The sequence below is a fragment of the Caretta caretta genome, chromosome 1, assembly GCF_965140235.1.
Source record: "Caretta caretta isolate rCarCar2 chromosome 1, rCarCar1.hap1, whole genome shotgun sequence".
NCBI lineage: Eukaryota > Metazoa > Chordata > Testudines > Cheloniidae > Caretta > Caretta caretta.
In genome coordinates, this window is record NC_134206.1 from 217,738,823 (window position 1) to 217,759,141 (window position 20,319).

Here is a 20,319-nt window from a genome sequence, read left to right on the forward strand (position 1 = left end):
TCCCTCCCCTCCTCACCCTCTTGCTGCCCTGCTTCAGGCCCCCTACATCCTTCCCCTACACATGATCACCCTTCCCCACCCCTCCCTCCTCCTTCCCCACTTATAAGAACCCATCTTCTCCCCATGCCTCCTTCTTTCCCCCTCTCTGCTCTCCCCCTTCCCCTCTCTCCCTCCTGCCCCGATTCCTCACCGCCTCCTCACTTCTTAATCCTGTCCCTCACTCCAGACCCCCTCCTCTCTCCACCTCTCCATGCAGACACCCTTCTCTAAACCCCTTCTCCTCCCCTCCCTCCTTCCCCCTGCTCCATAACCCCCTCCAACCCCATGCTCCCTGCTCTACCTCCAGACCACCCTCCGCTCCATCTCCACTCCTCCCTCCTCCCCAATTTCAGATCCTTGTCCCCTCTCCTACACTCCCTGCTGACCCTCTCTCCTGCTTCCCTGTTAAACCCCACTGCAGACACCCCCCCACTTCTCCCTCCCACCCCCCCTCTGACCTCTCTCCCACCCTCCACTCCAGACCCTCCTCCCTCTGTCCCTCCTGCCCCCTGTTACAGACTCTCTCTCTTCCCCACCCTCTTTCCTCCCCTTGCTCCAGAACCCCCTCCCCACCCTTCCCTCCAGCTGACTCATCATCTTTACCCCATTCCCTTGCAATCCTTGAATCTGCCTCCTGTCCCCGCAGTGCCCTGCTCCCCTCACTCTCCCCAGCCTCCTTTCACAGGGTCTCTGCTGCCCATCACGGTCCCGGGGTCCTCTCCAGCCCCCTCAGCCACACAGAGACAGCCGTGTTCCCGGTGGGCTTTAGTGGGAAGTGGCAGCCAGCTTTACTCAGGGCGGCCATATGCCCACATGCCGACAGACTGTAGGGAGATGGCGGCATCTCACTGACTTCAGCCCCAGTGACAGGAGATGGAGCCATTTGGAATAAGGGAAACTCCATGAGTTGGCTCCTTTCATCGTGTTCTCACGAGACAGGTAAAAACTCCCCAAACCACCAGAGTGGGGATAAAATGGGGAGAGTTGCAGCACTGACAGCCCCGATTGTCAGGCCCTGAGACGTGAGAAGGTGACACCGTGAGGCAGCTCTGGGCATGTCCCATTCTCCTGGCTCTGGGCGCGGAGCCCCTGCTGGCGGGCGCCGACTCTGCTGTTATAACGCTGGGGAGGGGGCTCTCTGCTGCTCTGACCCTGCTCTGTGTCTCTCTTTGAAGGTGCCAACGAGCTGAGGCTGGCGGATGGAGGCAGCCCCTGTGCCGGGAGAGTGGAGGTTAAACACCAGGATCGGTGGGGGACGGTGTGTAGTGGTGACTGGGACATGGAAGATGCTGCGGTTGTCTGTAAGCAATTGGGATGTGGAGCTGCTGTCGGTGCCCCTGGCTGGGGTCATTTTGGAGCAGGATCTGGACCAATTTGGCTTGATGACGTTGCCTGTGATGGTACCGAGTCTGCCCTCTGGCACTGTAGGAACAGTGGATGGGAAATAAATTACTGTGTTCATGACAATGATGCTGGAGTGACCTGTTCAGGTAAGAATCAGCCAGCTCAGTCCTGAAAGGCAAATCCCCTCAGACAAAAGGACTTGAACCCAGAGGACATCATGTGCCTGTGACCCTAGTGAGAGATGAACAAATAACAGAGCAAGTCCTGTCATTATTGTTATTACTGAGCTGTAATTATTACTGTTCAAGACACTGGCCACCGAGGATCCCCCTGTGTGACTGTGAAGCATTTTCATTATCTCATCTCCAGTTGTTTCCATGCCACATATTTCCTTTCCCTTTCCCTTTCCCTCAGAATGGGTCTAAAATGCAGATAGGAGAGAAAATGAAAAATGAAAATGTCACTTAGGCTCCTAAGTCGCTGCGGCACTTTTGAAAATGTTACATTCATGCCAAAAGCCAGACCCAGACAGCCAACTGTAGAAGTACAGAGGATGGGGCATTTATGTAGCCCCTTTGCCACCCTCATAGGGTGATGGAGGAATGGGCAGATTCTCCCAGCTTGGCCAGAATTAGATTTAGCCGAGAGCACTCCCCCGTCTGCTCTGTTACTTCTCACATTTTGGACCAACCAGTAATAGAAAATTTCAAAATCTGTGATACCCTGTAGATCTAGCATAGCATAGAGGGCTCAGTCAAACATAAAACTCTACCCTACACAGCACAGGAATATCATATTATGGAGGCATTTACTGTGACTGAATAGTTAACATTACAACTACAGACCCATGATGTTTTATTTTTAACTCCTCTCTTTTTAACATTTAGTAGGAATAATATCATCACTAAGCCTCCTCTTCCCTGGACAGAGGTGCAGGGCCAGCTTATAGGGACAACCCAGGATTCCTTACTCAGGCAATCGACCACTGACTGTAATGTGAGTTTGCTTTGTACAAACTGAGTAGAATCAGAATAAAGGACGCAGGATTGGGCCCATTCAGAATTATTCCAGAAATAACCAGCCAGCCATCAACAAACTAGCCCTGTGCACTGGATATCACTGAGAACAAACACATATTGTAAGAGAGACGTTTGTGCACGAAGCGATTTTTGAGAGATGCCGTCCTGACAGAATACTAGAAAACTTTTGTCTTCTTATTTGTAGTGTTGCTGTAGCCGTGTTAGTCCCAGGATATTAGAGAGACAAGGTGGGTGAGGTAATATCTTTTATTGGACCCACTTCTGTTGGAGAGAGACAAACTTTTGATCTGACAGAGAAGAGCTGTGTGTAAGCTCAGAAGCTTGTCTCTTTCACCAACAGGAGAGGGTACAATAAAAGATATTACCTCACCCACCTTGTCTCTCTCAACCCCTTCTCGTCCAGCTTTCAGTTTTCATTTCTGGTTGGATTAATACCAAACTTTGCCAAAACAGTCTCCTCTGCCAAGGTCCCTGCCTCCGTCAGTGCACAGGCTGGATGGTGCCCAGGGAGTGAATCAGGGCTCCACAGTGACAGAGGCTGTTGTCTATAGGCCCACAGCCTTATTAGTTGCAGCAGCAGCATCACCAGCATGGGCGATCCCTCCATTCAAGGATGATCTCTACCACAGATTTACAGATGGGTCCTGAAATGACTCAGGAGTCTGATCCTGGAACCAGAGATCTGCCCGCAGTACATACTGATGTTGCCTGACGGGTCAGCTGCCTGCTGGGAGAAAGTTCTTTTTCTTTCCTTTCTTCTCTCTCTCTTTTCAACTTCGAGGGCAAGGCACTTCTCCTTGAAGCGCGCCACTGCCTGATGGAGGATATAGCTTCAGTGTGATCGGTTGGTTGCTTGCTCCTCCCAGCTTGTAATGTCCACTTGAGTTTTCTTGAGATACGCTTTCAGTGTCTCTTTGTAGGGTTTCCTCTGACTACCACGGGATCTCCGACCATGGGTGAGCTGAGAGTAGAGGGCTTGTTTTGGGAGGCGAGAGTCTGGCATCCGAACACAATGTCCAGCCCAGCGGAGTTGGTGAGTGAGGATCATTGCTTCAATGCTGGTGACATTCGCTTCAATGAGGATGCTGGTGTTAGTGCAGCGATCTTCCCACTTGATGCAAAGGATCTTCCAGAGGCATCGTGGGTGTTACCTCTCCAGACTCTTGAGGTGCTGTCGATAGGTCACCCAGGTTTTGCGTCTATACAGGAGTGTAGGAATAACAATTGTCTCATAGACCTGGATCTTGGTTTCCTCCCGTAAGTCACAGTCTGTGAAAACGCTCCAGAGCAGTTTCCTACAGGAAGCACTTGTGCACTGGATCCTGTGCTGGATCACACTGCACATTTTTGCATCTTGAGAAAGTTGGCTACCGAGGTAACAGAAGTCCTCAACGCTCTCCAAAGTCTGTCCCTCGATGGTGATTTGTGGTGGCTCATGTGCAAGGCCTGAAGCAGGCTGATGGAGCACTTTCGTTTTCTTGATATTGAGTGAGAGTTGTAGGCTTCGGTAAGCTTATACAAAAAAAATCCAGTGAGGACTGAAGGTCATTTTCAGTGTGCGTGATGCTGACACAGTCATCAGCATACTGAAGGTCAGTAATGAACGAGGAGAGGACTTTAGACTTTGAGTGGAAATGTCAAAGATTAATAAGCTTCCCATCCATTCTGTATTGAATGTCAACTCCAGTGGGGAGGCGGTCTTTAACAAGGACCAAAATGACTGCTAAATACATGGAGAGCAGGGTTGCGGCAAAAACACATCCTTGCTAAACCCCAGTTTTGATGACGAACGGATCCATCTCCAAGCCATTACAGAGAATGGTGGCAGTCATCTCATCATGAAGACGCCTTAGGCCCTTAATAAATTTTGGAGGGCAGCCAAATCTGGCCAGCACTTTCCACAGGGCTTCGCGATTGACAGAATCAAAGGCCTTTGGCAAATCAATAAAGGCCATGTACAGATCCTGATTTTGCTCCCAAGTCTTTTACTGGATTTGGTGGGCAACGAAGATCTTGTCGGTTGTCCTGCAGGATGGTGTGAAACTGCACTGAGATTCCAGCAATATTTCTTTAGCAAGGGAAAGTAATTGGTTTTAGAGGATACGGGTGAGAATTTTCCCTGCTGTAGATAGCAAGGCAATGCCACAATAATTTCCAGACTCCAATTTATCTCCTTTCTTAAAGATTGTAACAACGTTTGCATTTCTCAAGTCTTATGGAATCTTCTCATGATACCAAATTTGAAGAAAAATGAATCTCCCGACAACTTCGCTCTGAGGATCATTGGAGCACACAAGCCCCTTCATCGCAAGAAGGTGACGGTCTCTGAAGAGGGGCTGCACAGTGGCAAGATGTGTAACCAATAAAAGTATGCTGAAATTCTGCTCCTGGCTGCTGTGGGCCAGAGTGACACCAGGCACTAGAATGGAGATGAGGGAGACTGTTTCCACCTATTGGGCCCAGGCAGTGTGAGGAGGAAGCTACCTGAACTGAATGCAGACCAGGGTGGCAGGGGAAAGTAGATGAGGATAAGGATGCAGGGGGAATATTCTGAGTCCGGAGGCTGGTGGATGTAGAGAAACTGGGACTGGGAGAGAAAACGGGAGATGGGGACTGGCTGGGCAAGGAGACTGGGACTGGGAGGAGCAGGAAAGAGATTAGGACTGGCTAGGCAGGGCGATTAGGACAGGGATGGGTTGGGAGAGACTGTGACATGCTGAGCGGGGAGCTGTGGGAGTCTGGGACTCACTGGGAGAGGAGTCTGGGACTAGGAACCAATGGGGAGGAAATGGAGGTGGGTGAGGAAACAGACCAGATGAGGAACCAGGGTGTCAGGGGAGTCTAAGACTAACTGGGTAACAAGACTGGAATAAGCAGCCAGAGTGGGCTATGGGAGACTGAGAGCAGATCTACATGAACATTTAGTGCTTGGCAAGCTGGGATGTAAATCTACCCTGCACTGTCCTGCCATGAACCGAGTGTCCATGTGGACGGTGTGGCTGCGCACTGAGTCCTTGTCTACACTACTGCTTAAGTTGATGTAAGTTACATCGCTCAGGGGTGTGAAAACACCTGCCCCCCGAGCAATGTAACTTACATTGACTTAAAGCAGTGTCTGCATCGCACTATGTCAGTGGGAGACGCTCTCTCACCATCAGAGCTTCTGCCTCTCGATGAGGTGGACTAATTATGTAGACAAAAGAGCGCTCGCCCGTCGACGTAATGCATCTTCACCAGACGCGTTAAATCGGCTCCGCTGCATGGATACAGTGGCACTGATTTAGTGTGGGAGCGAAGAGAAGCCCGAGCAGTTCCCTTGTGTGCTTTGATCTCTCCCGGTTCCAAGCACTAGGGGACTGTTAGTTCGCAGCAGCTGGCTCCACACAGACAGTGAGTGTGCAGCAGGCTAATGCAAGGTAAATTTACACTCCAGTTTCACACAAGCTAAGTGTGTGTAGAGAGAAACCCTGAGACAGGAAGAGGCATCCAAGGAGGGGAGCTGGGGTTTGGGGCAGACAGGACAACCCAAGGCAGGGATAAGTGTGAGAAACAGATCAGCTGAGGACCCCAGAGGGGAAGGACAGCACAGAGAAAAGGGGGAAACTGGGACTAGGCTGGGGAAGTTAGAGGTGAAGTCCAGGATTGGCTTGTCCAGGAGACTGGGCCTGGGGATGAGAAGCTTGAGGAGTGGAGACTGGCACTGGGTAGAGAAGAAGAATGGGACTGGGACATAGAGCAAGGGATGGAGAAGAGACAGGACCGATACAGGGACTGCTCAGAGGGGATGGCGCAGAAGGGGTTAGGCTTTGGGGAACAGGGGAAGACGGGTCTGTCACTACCAGGACACACACCTCTCCAGAGCCTGGAATGGAACCAGGATCCCTGAGTTTTGCCATTCCCCTGCTATCAGCAAATATCTGTCAAACCCTCCAACAAAATTTTCTGATCCCGCTCTAGTGCTGGTCCACAAACAGGATGACAACCTTCAACTGTCAAGGTTCCTTCCCTACTCTGAACTCTAGGGTACAGATGTGGGGACCTGCATGAAAACCTCCTAAGTTTACTTTTACCAGCTTAGGTTAAAACTTCCCCAAGGTACAAATTAATTTTACCTTTTGCCCTTGGATTTCCACTGCCACCACCAAACTTTATCTGGGTTTACTGGGAAACGGAGTTTGGACACGTCTTTCCCCCCAAAATCCTCCCAACGCTTGCACCCCACTTCCTGGGGAAGGTTGGGTAAAAATCCTCACCAATTTGCATAGGTGACCACAGACCCAAACCCTTGGATCTGAGAACAATGAAAAAGCATTCAGTTTTCTTACAAGAAGACTTTTAATAGAAGTAAAGGAATCACCTCTGTAAAATCAGGATGGTAGATACCTTACAGGGTAATTAGATTCAAAACATAGAGAATCCCTCTAGGCAAAACCTTAAGTTACAAAAAAGACACACAGACAGGGATAGTCATTCTATTCATCACAGCTCTCTTCTCAGCCATTTAAAGAAATCATAATCTAACACATACCTAGCTAGATTACTTACTAAAAGTTCTAAGACTCCATTCCTGTTCTGTCCCCAGCAAAAGCAGCATACAGACAGACCCAGACCCTTTGTTTTTCTCCCTCCTCCCAGCTTTTGAAAGTATCTTGTCTCCTCATTGGTCATTTTGATCAGGTGCCAGCGAAGTTACCTTTAGCTTCTTAACCCTTTAGAGGTGAGAGGATTTTTCCTCTGGCCAGGAGGGATTTTAAAGGGGTTTACCCTTCCCTTTGTATTTATGACACGCCCCCCAAATCTCAGCTAGGGTGAAACGCTGGCTGGGATTTCTTTCTGGAGCTCTAGGAAAAACAGAGTTAATAAGACACATGCACCTCTAAATATACTACCAAGTACATAGAGACTAACTATATTTTCCACATCTCAAGGACGATTTTAACCCGTTGATTCTGGGAAACTTTCACAGGAGAGTGCATCAGCCACTTTGTTAGAAGCTCCTGAGATATGTTGGATATCAAAATCAAAATCTTGGAGAGCTGAACTCCACCAAATAAGTTTTTGTTATTTCCCATGGCAGTATGAAGCCACTGTAGCGCAGCATGGTCGGTTTGCAGGTGGAAACGCCATCCCCAAACATATGGGCGTAGCTTTTCCAGGGCGTAGACAATGGCGTAACATTCTTTTTCACTGACTGACCAGTTGCTTTCCCTCTCAGACAGTTTTTTTGCTGAGAAACACTACAGGGTGGAATTCTTGATCAGGTCCTTTCTGCATTAAAACTGCTCCCACACCACTCTCGGTTGCATCTGTGGTCACTAGGAACGGTTTGTCAATGTCTGGGGCCCTCAGTACAGGGTCAGACATGAGTGTCGCTTTAAGGTGGTTAAAGGCCTTCTGACACTCTTCAGTCCACTAAACAGCATTTGGCTGTTTCTTTTTGGTTACGTCTGTCAGTGGGGCAGCGATTTGGCTGTATTGCGGTACAAATCGTCTGTAATAACTGGCCAAGCCTAAGAAGGATTGAACCTGTTTCTTTGACTTTGGGATAGGTCACTTTTGGATAGCATTCACTTTGGCCTGTAGGGGGCTGATAGTTCCTTGACCCACCTGGTGTCCAAGGTAAGTCACTCTGTTTAGGCCTATTTGACACTTCTTAGCCTTGACAGTTAGTCCCTTATGCGCTCAAGGACTTCTTGTAGACGTTCCAGGTGTTCTGCCCAGGAATCTGAAAATATGGCCACATCGTCAAGGTAGGCGACTGCATATTCTCCTAATCCTGCTAGGAGACCATCTACAAGTCTTTGGAAGGTGGCGGGTGCATTTCACAGCCCGAAAGGGAGTACATTAAATTCATACATCCCGAGATGTGTGGTGAAGGCTGACCTTTCCTTGGCGGATTCATCTAGCGGTACCTGCCAGTACCCCTGGGTTAAGTCCAAGGTAGAGATGAACTGGGCCCCTCCCAGTTTCTCTAATAGTTCATCTGTGCGTGGCATTGGATAGTTGTCTGGGCGAGTTACAGAATTTAGCTTACAGTAGTCCATGCAAAAACGTATCTCCCCTTCTGGGAACTAGAACCACTGGAGATGCCCATGCACTTCCAGAGGGCGGATTATACCCATCTGTAACATATCCTGGATCTCCCGTTCTATAGCAGTTTTAGCTTGAGGAGACACCCGGTAAGGTTGGACTTTAATTGGGCAAGCATTACCTGTGTCAATGGAGTGATATGCCCGTTCAGTCAGTCCTGGGGTGGCTGAGAATGCTGGCGCGTAGCTAGTGCACAGCTCCTTGATCTGCTGTCGCTGCATACGCCCTAGGGTCATGGAGAGGTTCACCTCTTCCACACCACCAGCACATTTCCCTTCGTAGTAGACACCTTCAGGCCACTCAGTGTCATCTCCTCCCTGGGCTGCAAACTGACAAACCTTTAATTCTCTGGAATAAAAGGTCTTTAGAGAACTAATATGGTACACCTTAGGCTTTCGGTTGGAGGTGGGGAATGCTATAAGGTAATTAACAGCTCCCATGCACTCCTGGACCATGAATGGCCCTTCCCACGATGCTTCCATTTTATGGGCCTGGAGAGCCTTTAAGACCATGACCTGGTCCCCTACTTTGAAGGAACGCTCTCTGGCATGTTTATCATACCAGGCTTTTTGCTCTTTTTGAGCATCCTGTAAGTTTTCTTTAGCAAGGGCTAAAGAGGTTCGGAGGGTGTTTTGTAGGTTGGTTACAAAGTCCAGAATGTTAGTTCCTGGAGAAGGCGTAAATCCCTCCCATTGGTGCTTCACCAACTGTAATGGTCCCTTAACCTCACGGCCATATACAAGTTCAAATGGGGAAAACCCTAAAGTGGGATGTGGTACAGCTCTGTAGGTAAAGAGCAACTGCTGCAACACTAGGTCCCAATCATTTGAGTGCTCATTTACATATCATGGGCCCCAAAGTTCCATTAAACTTCTCCACCATGCCATTTGTTTGATGGTGGTAAGGAGTGGCAACCAAGTGATTTACCCATGAGCTTCCCAGAGGTTTTCCATAGTTGCTACCAGGAAATTAGTCCCTGCATCTGTGAGGATGTCGGAGGGCCAACCTACCCTGGCAAAAATGTCTGCGAGTGCCTGGCACACACTTTTAGCCCTGGTGTTGCTTAGAGCTACTGCTTCCGGCCATCGGGTGGCAAAATCCATGAAAGTCAGTATGTATGAACTTCAATGATGGGGAGTGGCTGGAGAGGAGCTTTGACCTGGTCTGGGGGTTTTCCCACTCTTTGGCATACCTCACAAGACCGGACATAGGTAGAAACATCCTTGCCCATTCCCTCCCAGTGGAATGACCCCCCTAAACGGTCTTTGGTCCTGTTCACCCCAGCATGGCCACTAGGGTGATTGTGGGCTCAGCTCAAGAGTTTGGCCCGGTATTTAGTTGGAACTACCGACTGTCTCTGAGGATGCCAGTCTTCCTGATATCCACCAGAAAGAGTTTCCTTGTATAAAAGTCATCTTTCTACAACAAACCTGGATCAATTAGAAGAGCTGAGTGGTGGTGGGTTGTTCCGTGCCGCCGTCCAAGCTCTCTGGAGGCTTTCATCTGCTTCCTGTTCGATCTGGAACTGTTTCCTTGATGCTGGAGACATCAGTTCCTCATTGGATTGTGGACCTATGCTTGGTCCCTCTGGAAGCGATGTAGGGGATGGGGCTGTTTCCACTGACTGTGAACCGCTCTCTGCTGGGACACTATGTTGGGGTTCAGGCTCTGGCTGAGCCTCTTGTGTAGGCTTATGGGCTGCTGCTGGTTCAGTTTCGGTGGGGCCCTCTGGTGTTGAGGTTGCAAGTACTGGATTCAGTGCTGGCAATGGGTCTGGTGCTGGTTGTTCCGCTAGTTCCAGTTCTGGGACTGGTTCCGTCTGAGTCTCTGGGACTGGATCCACTACTGCAGTTGCAGACATTGGCCTGGGGTCCGGGTCCATCACCTCTGACCGGCTCCTGATAGAAGTTTCCGGAACAGAGCTAGGCCTCCCGGCTTGTTTAGCCTGGCTGCAGGTGACCATTCCCACCCTCTTGGCCCACTTCACATGATTGGCCAAGTCTTCCCCCAACAGCATGGGGATGGGATAATCATCATAGACTGCAAAAGTCCACGTTCCTGACCAGCCCTGGTACTGGACAGGCAACTTGGCTGTAGGCAAATTGAAAGAGTTGGACTTGAAGTGTTGAATCGTCGCTTGGATCTCTGGATTGATTAAATTGGGGTCCACTAAGGAAGCATGGATAGCTGACACTTGTGCTCTGGTGTCCCTCCACGTGGTGACCTTCTTCCCGCCCACACTCAGTTTCCCTCTGCTCCAAGGGTATCTGGGAGGTATCTGGGCCTGCGGATCTTTGGTGTGATTCCGGTGCAATGAACTGTAATCTGTTGGGGTTCTTGGGGCAGTTGGCCTTTATATGCCCCAGCTCGTTACATTTAAAACATCGTCCAGCTGACGGGTCACTGGGGCGAGGTGGGTTGCTGGAGAACGGGGTGGTGGGATGATAAGGGGTCTGGAGGGTTCTTTGGGAGGTAGGTGGGGCCTTGGGTGGCTCCCGGTAACAGGGTGTGGTCTGGGGTTGTCCCTTCTGGTCTCTGCTCCAACTGCGACCAGTTTTCTTCTTCTCTGCCACCTCCACCCATCTGGCTCCAATCTCTCCTGCCTCGATTACAGTTTTGGGCTTCCCATCTAGGATGTATCTTTCTATTTCCTCAGGAACACCCTCTAAGAACTGAGGTTAGTCTCTAAATTGGTTAGTCTCTAAGGTGCCACAAGTACTCCTTTTCTTTTTGTGAATACAGACTAACACGGCTGTTACTCTGAAACCTCTAAGAATTGTTCCATTTGCATTAGGAAAGGCAAATTTACTGGAGATTCAACACTTGCTCCTGATATCCAGGCATCCCAATGTTTCACAATGTGGTAGGCATGTCGGGTAAATGACATGTCTGGTTTCCACCTTAGGGCTCTGAACCTCCGACGAGAATGCTCGGGTGTTAGCCCCATTCTGACTCTCGCCTTGGATTTAAACAGTTCATACTTGTTCATGTGTTCTTTAGGCATTTCAGCCGTCACCTCAGCTAAGGGTCCACTGAGCTGCGGCCTCAGCTCTACCATGTATTGGTCGGTAGAGATGCTATACCCAAGGCAGGCCCTTTTGAAGTTTTCTAAGAAGGCCTCCGTATCATCGCCTGCCTTGTAGGTGGGGAACTTTCTGGGATGAGAAGTGGTATCTGGAGAAGGATGGCTAGGGTTTGTTGGTATATTCTGCTGAACCTTTACCTTCTCCATCTCCAGTGCATGCTTCCTCTCTTTTTCCTTCTCCTCCTCCACACGCTTCCTGGCCTCCATTTCCCTCCTGTGGGCAGCCTCCTGTACCTCCTTCTCCAGCCGCATGAGTTCTATCTATCTTTCATGTTCCTTTTGTTTTTCCTCAGCCTGAAATCTGGCTAATTCCAGCTTTTGTTGAGCCATGGATTCTGTCATCCTAACCTCTCTGTTTTTAACTAACTTTACACCCGAGGTTTAGAAATAAACAAAGAAAACTTGGCTGTAAAATTTTGCTGTGCTGGAATAGGACACCTATTCTCTGATAGTGATTGTCAGCCTACAGAAAAAGACAATTCCCTTTGTCTCTGCTCTGGCCCCAAATCAAAGCAAAAACCTCCAACTACTTGGAAACCTGCTTACCAGCAGCCCAAAGGAAAAAAAAAATCCTTTTCAAACCTGTGCTCCTTGTAAAAAAAAAATAAAAATCCTAAAAAAAAAAACAAAAAAACCCTGCCACTTTTGTCTCCAGGCAAATGGGTAGAACACCCCACTATTTACTTCTAGGGAAAAAAAAAAACCTCTGGTTTGCGAAGACTGTGAATTTCCCTGCAGGAGTTAATTACTCTGCCTCCAGGCAAAGAAAACCTGCAATTCACAAAGATAATCCCCTTTTGTCTCTGCTCTGGCCCCAAAACAGAGAAAAAACTAGCTGCTTTCAGTTGGACCTCCTTTCCAGCAGCCCCAAAGGAAAAAAAATATTTCCTTTTTAAAATCTGTTTTTTCTGGTTCAAAAAATCTCAAATTGATCTCAAAAGGATTTCAGGTTAATCCCACCACTCTGTCACCATGTCAAGGTTCCTTCCCTACTCTGAACTCTAGGGTACAGATGTGGGGACATGCCTGAAAACCTTCTAAGCTTACTTTTACCAGCTTAGGTTAAAACTTCCCCACGGTACAAATTAATTTTACCCTTTGCCCTTGGATTTCCACTGCCACCACCAAACTTTATCTGGGTTTACTGGGAAATGTAGTTTGGACACGTCTTTCCCCCCAAAATCCTCCCAACGCTTGCACCCCACTTCCTGAGGAAGGTTTGGTAAAAATCCTCACCAATTTGCATAGGTGACCACAAACCCAAACCCTTGGATCTTAGAACAATGAAAAAGCATTCAGTTTTCTTACAAGAAGACTTTTAATAGAAGTAAAGGAATCACCTCTGTAAAATCAGGATGGTAGATACCTTACAGGGTAATTAGATTCAAACATAGAGAATCCCTCTAGGCAAAACCTTAAGTTACAAAAAAGACACACAGACAGGAATAGTCATTCTATTCATCACAGCTCTTTTCTCAGCCATTTAAAGAAATCATAATCTAACACATACCTAGCTAGATTATTTACTAAAAGTTCTAAGACTCCATTCCTGTTCTGTCCCCGGCAAAAGCAGCATACAGACAGACCCAGACCCTTTGTTTTTCTCCCTCCTCCCAGTTTTTGAAAGTATCTTGTCTCCTCATTGGTCATTTTGGTCAGGTGCCAGCGAGGTTACCTTTAGCTTTTTAACCCTTTACAGGTGATAAGATTTTTCCTCTGGCCAGGAGGGGTTTTAAAAGGGTTTACCCTTCCCTTTATATTTATGACAACTGCCACTGTCAGTTACTGTATTAGCTCAAGTGGCAGTGGTTTCTGTGGTGGATCTAAAGGTTCCAACCCTGCTGATGACCCATGTGGGTGTCACAGGGTTGCCATCTTTTTCATGGCTGGTAACCGGATCCTTGAGGCTCTACCTCCTGCCCTGCCTCTTCCTCCCAAGGCAACGCCCTTCCCCACCGCTACCCCAAGGCCCCTCTCCTGCTCCACCTCTTTCCTCAAGGCCCCGCCCCTTCTCTGCCTCTTCCCCTCAAGGCTCTGCCCTCATCGCTCACTCCCCCCTCCCCTCGTCACTCGCTGGATCGTCTCAAGCAGCCGGCCTGCAGGTACGAAGCCGCCCTGGCTGAGCAGGGGCTGGCACAGATTAATGACCCGGTTTCCTGCCCCCCCCCCCCATGAAAACCAGATTTTTGGTTCAGGTGTCATTTAGGTCCCTTTTTTACCGGACTTTCCAGTAGAAAACCAGGCACCTGGCAACCCTAAATGACACCAGGACACAGAAGGTAAAAAACGGACTGTCTGGGTAAAACTGAGACGGGTGGCATCCGGAGGGTGGCAACATGATTCCGCATCTTGGAACTTCTGTTTTTTCAGTTTGCTTTTTTAAAAACCTAGGAAATTATGCAGAAAACATTACTTTTAAGGAACGTTAAGTTTGCAAAGTTGAGCTGTAAAAAATAACGAAATGGCAGAATTAAAGTTGTCTTTGTAACTTTATTTTGGCCCACTTGTACATCTGCGTTAAGATACTGTCTTTAATTACAGGATAACAAGCTATTTTCTCCATGAGAGCCGTGCCTCATTCAGTGCACAGGACAGACAGCATGGGCATAGTTTGGGAGGGTGCAGGGGGGCATTGGCAGAGGAAAGGCATGGGGGGGGCACGCGGGGTCGGTGCAGGGAACGGGGGGTGGGGGGGGTGGAGCCACTTCTCCTGAGGCGGAGAGTAGCTGCTCCGGGTTGTCGCTCTGCAGCTGTGCACGGCTGCCTGGCTCCTAGTGCCTGCCCGTTTCCGTAAAGCGGTGAGTGCCTGCAGCGGGGCAGAGGACACTGGGAAAGGGGGAGGGGCACGGGGCAGCGGGCAGGGGAAGGGGGTGGGATGGGAAGAGAAGGAGAGAGAGGAATGGGAGCGGGGAGCGGGAGCCCAGCATGTGGCGTCCCCTCGGCAGCAGCAGCCCCAGCAGGGAGGCGGCTGCAACGGCCCTGGGAGGCCCCAGAGCAGCAACATCTCTGCAACAGCCGGTGCTGGAGTGGCCACAGCTCCCAAGCTCAGGTCGCTGCAGCAGACAGCAGCAGCTGGGGCTCACCCATGGAGCCGTCCTGCCCCGCCCCCAGCCCTGGCAGCCCAGAGACCACTCCAGGCGGGGGGGGGGGAGGGAGAGTCAGTGAGCCAAGATAACTGGCTTCAGCATGCACGTGTGTGTGTGTGCGTGTGTGCGTGCGTGTGTGCGTGTGTGTGTGCGTGTGTGTGTGTGCGTGTGTCTGTGTGTGCGTGCGCGTGTGTGTGTGTGTGTGCGTGCGTGCATGTGTGTGTGTGCGTGTGTGTGTGTGTGCGCGCTCTCTGTCCCCCCCAGATATAGCAGTCAAACTACGCCTGTGCTAGACAGGGCTCTGGATCAGGGTTGGTTGTGGCGTGAAGGAGGCTGGTCTGTGTAGGACCCTGCCTCATTGGTCGCAGAAACTGCAAAGTGTGCTGTGTGTGAGGCAGGGGATTGCAGAAGGAGAAAGGAGGGTCTCTTGTTAAGGCAGCTGAATCCTGCCCTGGGGAACTGGATTCTCTCCCTGCCTCTGCCACAGAGATCCTATGTGATGCTTGGCAAGTCTCTGAAACCAAATATTTCACAGGTGGTCATTAATTCTGTGTTCCTCATTTTATGGGTGGCCCCTTGTAACCGTGGGGGTCTGGTTGCAGAAGTGCTGAGCATAGGCTGCTGTAAACTGAAGTCAGTAGGTCAGGGGTGAGCAAACTACGGCCCATGGGTCTGATCCGGCCCCTCAGGGCTTTGGATCTGGCCCACGGGATTGCCCCCCATGGTGCCACAGGCCCCACAGAAGCAGCCAGCACCACATCCCTAGGACCCCGGGCTGGGGGGGTGGGTGGGCAGAGGGCTCTATGCATTGCCCTTGCCTCCAGGCACCGCTCCCCGCAGCTCCCATTGGCCAGGAACAGGGAACCGCAGCTAATGGGAGCTTCAGGGGAGGTACCTGGAGGCGTGGCAAGGGCAGCGCATGGAGCCCTGTGCACCCACTCCCCCAGGGGCCATGCAGGGATGTGGTTCCGGCCGCTTCCCAGAGCGGTGCGGCGTGGGGCCAGGGCAGGCAGGCAGGGAGCCTTCCCTGGCCCCGGTGCGTGCCGCTGCCACCCCGGAGCTGCTTTAGGTAAGCGGCGCCAGGCCGGAGCCCGATCCCCTCCTGCACCTCGCCCCCAAACTCCCTGTCTGCACCTCGCACCCCTCCTGCACCCCAACCCCTTCCCTGAGCCCCCTCATACACCCCTCCTCTGCCCCAATCCTTTGCCCTGAGCCCCTTCCTGCACACCGCCCCCCCTCCCACACCCTACACTCCCTCCTGCACCCCAACCCCCTGCCTCGGCCCTGCATAAAATTTCCCCACCCAGAGGTGGCCCTCGGCCCAAAAGGTTTGCCCACCCCTGCAGTAGGTGTTCTGCTCTGAACATACTAAGTGCTGTATAATGCTAAGGAATCTGAAAAATCAGGACCTGGGTGTCTCAAGTTGGGCACCCAAAATCAGTTGACACTTTTGATCATTTTGGCCATAGTGTCTCTGGGCTTCAGTTCCCCATGTGTAAAATGGAGATAACAACACTTCCCTGCATCCCAGGGGTGTTGTGAAGAGAAATTTTTTAATGTTTGTGAAGCTCTCAGCTACCATAGGAATGAGCACCACAGAAAAGCCTGTGAGGAAATGAACAATTCTGTTTTAGGAGTTCAGTTTGGATGACGTGGAGCACATAAGGGCTGGGGCCACACATTGCACAATGAGTATAAAAAGAACGATTGACCATCCACCCATTCAGTCAGCACCACGTGTCCTGTGCACCGAGTGAGGCAGGGGTCCTGGGGCAAAAATAGCATTTGATGGTGTAATTAAAGACAGTATCACAATGGAAATACAAAAGGGGCGAATTAAGGTTACAGAGGACAGCACGCGTCTGGCATTCTGAATGTTTGAGTGCTTGACTTCCTTTTAGATACATAGCTTTATAGATTTTAAGGGCAGAAGGAAGCCTTAGATGATATAGTCTGGCCTCCTTGGTAACAGGCTACAGAATTTAATCCAGTTACTCTTGAACTGAACCCAATAATTTTTGTTTGGCTAAAGTACATCTTCCAGAAAGGCATCCAGTCTTCATCTAAATACTTCAGGAGTGAATAATCTTCTGCTTCCCTTTTTAGTTTGTTCCAATGGTTAATTGTCCTCGCTATGGAAAATGTATGGCTTACTTCTAATATGAATGTGTCTGGCTTTAACTTCCAGCCATTTGTTCTTGTTTTGTCTTTCTCCACTAGACTAAGGAGGCCTCTACATACCAGTGTTTTCTCCCTGCGCAAGTACTTCTACACTAAAGTACTTGTACAGTATAATCACGTCACCTCTTGGTCTTCTTTATTAAAAATAAACAGACGGCGCTCCTGGAATCTCTCACTAGAAGGCATATTTTCAAGTCCTTAAATCATTTTTGTGGCTCTTCTCTGCACCCTTTCCATTTTTTTTTTTAACATCTTTCTTAAAATGTGGACAACACACTGGATGCAGTATCGGTCTCACCATACTGTATACAGAGGTAAAATCATGTCCTTGGTCAGAAATTATCCAACAAAATAGAGCTTCATTGGAAAATGCGGGTTTGTTGAACTGGACATTTCCCATGAAAGTGAGTCGGGTGCAATGAACTTTCTCTAGACCACAGGCAGGGTTGTGGCAGAAACCTGCATGGTTAAGTGCCAGCTGGCTTGGGGGGCTCCAGCCAGCCCTGTCATGCAGACTGCCTTGGGGCCAGGTACCCCAGTCTTCTCAGGTCAGCTGCTCTGGGATAGCTGCACCATGTAGACTGCCCCAAGACCAGAGACCCTGGTCTTCTGTCGTCTGCAGCTCCAGGGCAACCCTGCCATGGAGAAGGGAGTCCTGGCTTTAACCAGAGCTCAGCTCCCAGCTCCACAGCAGGGAATTTAGAAATCCTGGGATGGGATCCTGATTCCCAAGGTCTGCGGCTCTGGGGCAGCCCTGCGTTGCAGACTACACCAGACTGGGGACCCCAGAGCTTTGAGACTCCCAGGCCAGCTGCCTATTTGGGACACCAGCTGGCCCAGGAGTCTGGAAGCCCAGGGGTCCCCAGTCCAAGGCAGTCTGCAATGCGAGAGAAATTGACATTTTTGTTTTTCTCTTAGCACTGTGAAACTGACAAGAATGTCAGTGTCACTCAGCATCTGCTGGTGTCCCTGGGAGCAAATTTCATGTCGGACACACCATGTGTTGGTTTTTCCAGAAGAAATTTTGGAGGGGATTTCTGGTTCACAGGAAGTTTTGAAATAGCAAAATTTCCTGTGAGCTGGAAATCCTGCATTTCAGCCAGCTCTTCTCACTGCTCCCCTGCTTAAACCTCCAAGGATCACCGTAGCCTTTTCACAGCATCACCCTGGGACCTCTAGTTCTGTTGCTTGTCCACTAGGACCCCTGTGAAGACCATGGGAAATATCTGTATGTTTACATATATTATGTGTACCTCTGTTTCTTTTATTGCTGTTTTGCCATTTCCTACCAGGGTTCAAAGAGTAACTCCTTGCTTGGATCTCCCCACATGTCCCAGCAAGGCAGACAATGGCTGCAGAGAACCCAGTCACTGGTACTTAACTGACAATACGGGTGTCAAGGCCTTTGAACTTTTGCCTCTGACCAAGCTGGGCATAACCCCCCTAGCTTGGGAGAGGGGAGGGGCCCTTCAAGTGGGAAAGTTAAACAAAGAGCTTGGGAACTATGAAAAGGAGAGCCCTGATGAACAAAGAGGGAGAGGCAGGGTCTGCAGGGAAGGAGATTGAAACCCAGTCCCCAGAAGCAGGGGTACCTGGGATAGGTTGGGCCAGCCCAGGTTTTGAGGGAAATGCTGAGGATTAGGTAAGACATATGCCCGTTGGCCTTTAGTTGCCTTAACACTTTTCTCTCTGGTCACTGTGTTCCTATGGATACATAAATAATATCACTCTCCTGGGCCTGGAACTATTCAATATTTTCATTAAAGATTTGGATGATGGAGTAGAAAATAAACTCATACGATGTGTGGATGACACAAACCTGGGAGGGGTCACAAGCTCTTTGGATGAGAGTATTAGAATTCATAATGACCTTGATACATTGGAGAATTGGTTTGAAATCAGTAAATTAAAATTCAGTAAAGACAAGTACAAAGTACTAGACTTAGGAAGGAAAAATCAAAAGCAAAAAATCCAAAATGGGGAATAACTGGCTAAGCAGCAGTTCTGCAGAAAATGTTCTGGGGTTATACTGGATCACAGACTGAAATGGATGATGCTGTTTTGAAAACAGGAAATGTCATTCTGCATTTTATTTATAGAATTGTCATATGTAAGACAGAGGAGGTAATTGTCCTGCTGTACTCAGCACTGGTGAGGCCTCCGCTGGAGCAGTGTGTCCAGTTTTGGGCTTTCTCTCTACAATGGGTAGGTAGGACAAGAAGTAATCCATTTAGATTGCAGCAAGGGAGAGTCAGGTCAGATATTAGGAAAAACTTTCTAACTATAAGGATAGTTAAGTACTGGAACAAGATAACAAGGGAGGTTGTGGAATCCCCGTTGTGACATTGCACTCCATATGTTTTATGGAAATATGCTTATGAGTGTGAATATGATGTAACTGGAATATGTTTTATGCAAAAGGTCTCATGTAATGTATCATAACAAAAGTTATAACCTACTGAATATATTCCTCCTATTTGTATGTATGTATCATTCTTGTATCTGAAGCTAGACATATGAAGTATGACTCTGAGGTCCGATTGTAATTATGCAAAGTGTGGGCCATTTATGGTGGTTTAGAATCTTGATGGCTCCGATTGACTGGGACAATTGGTTGTAGATGGTTTATTTACCTGTAAGCCTTCCTGTGTACGTGTGGGCCAGCCTGTGGGTAATGAACAATGAGGTCTCACATGACATCCATCTTAAATCCATCTTAAATCTGGTACTGCTGCTGAGCAGTTTTTGGTTGAAGTCTGCAGCTTTTGGGGTGTGGACCAGATCTGGGTCTGTGTTGCAGCAGGCTAGCATGTCTGGCTCAACAAGGCAGGGTTCTGGAGTCCCAAGCTGGTGGGGAAAATGGGCTCAGAGGTAATTTCAGAATGTGAGGTGACTGTCCCAAGGGGGTGTCTGTGACCGAACCCATCACACACATCATTGGTGACTTTTAAGAACAAGTTAGACAAACATCTATCAGGGATGGACTAGGTATACAAAACCTGTCTTGGTGTGGGGGGACGGACTAGATGACTTTGTGAGGTTCCTTCCAGTCCTACATTTCTATTTATTCCAAGATTTTATAAGATATTCAGGCCTGATGATTTTTTAAAAAAGTTTATCCCTACTAGATACTTTTTAACATCCTCCTTAGTTACCAACAGACTGCAGAGTGGTTCACCCTCTTCACATACTTTGAATACACATCCTGCTTCTATTCAAAACCGGAAATGTTTATTGAACACTTCTGCCTTATTTGCATCATTATAAACTATTTTACCATCTCCATTTGTAATGGGCTACACCTTTGTTAGGATTTGTTTGTTTGTTTGTCTTTACTCCTAATATACTGAAAAAAATGGTCATTATTGTTCCTAGCCCTGCCAACTGTGGAGTTTTCCCTGATAGCTTTAGCTTCCCTTATTGATTTTCTACATCTCAGAACTTCCAATGTATA

General features: G+C 49.0%; 1 protein-coding gene across 1 annotated transcript in view; it reads left to right on the forward strand.

Annotated features, from left to right (window-relative positions):
- Positions 1 to 20,319, forward strand: part of LOC142069403 (antigen WC1.1-like) — a 49,846-nt gene that overhangs the window by 7,091 nt on the left and 22,436 nt on the right. The window contains exon 2 of the mRNA XM_075120328.1: positions 1,215 to 1,529. Within this exon, the coding sequence (XP_074976429.1) occupies positions 1,215 to 1,529 (315 nt within the window). The remainder of the gene's footprint in view (positions 1 to 1,214; positions 1,530 to 20,319) is intronic.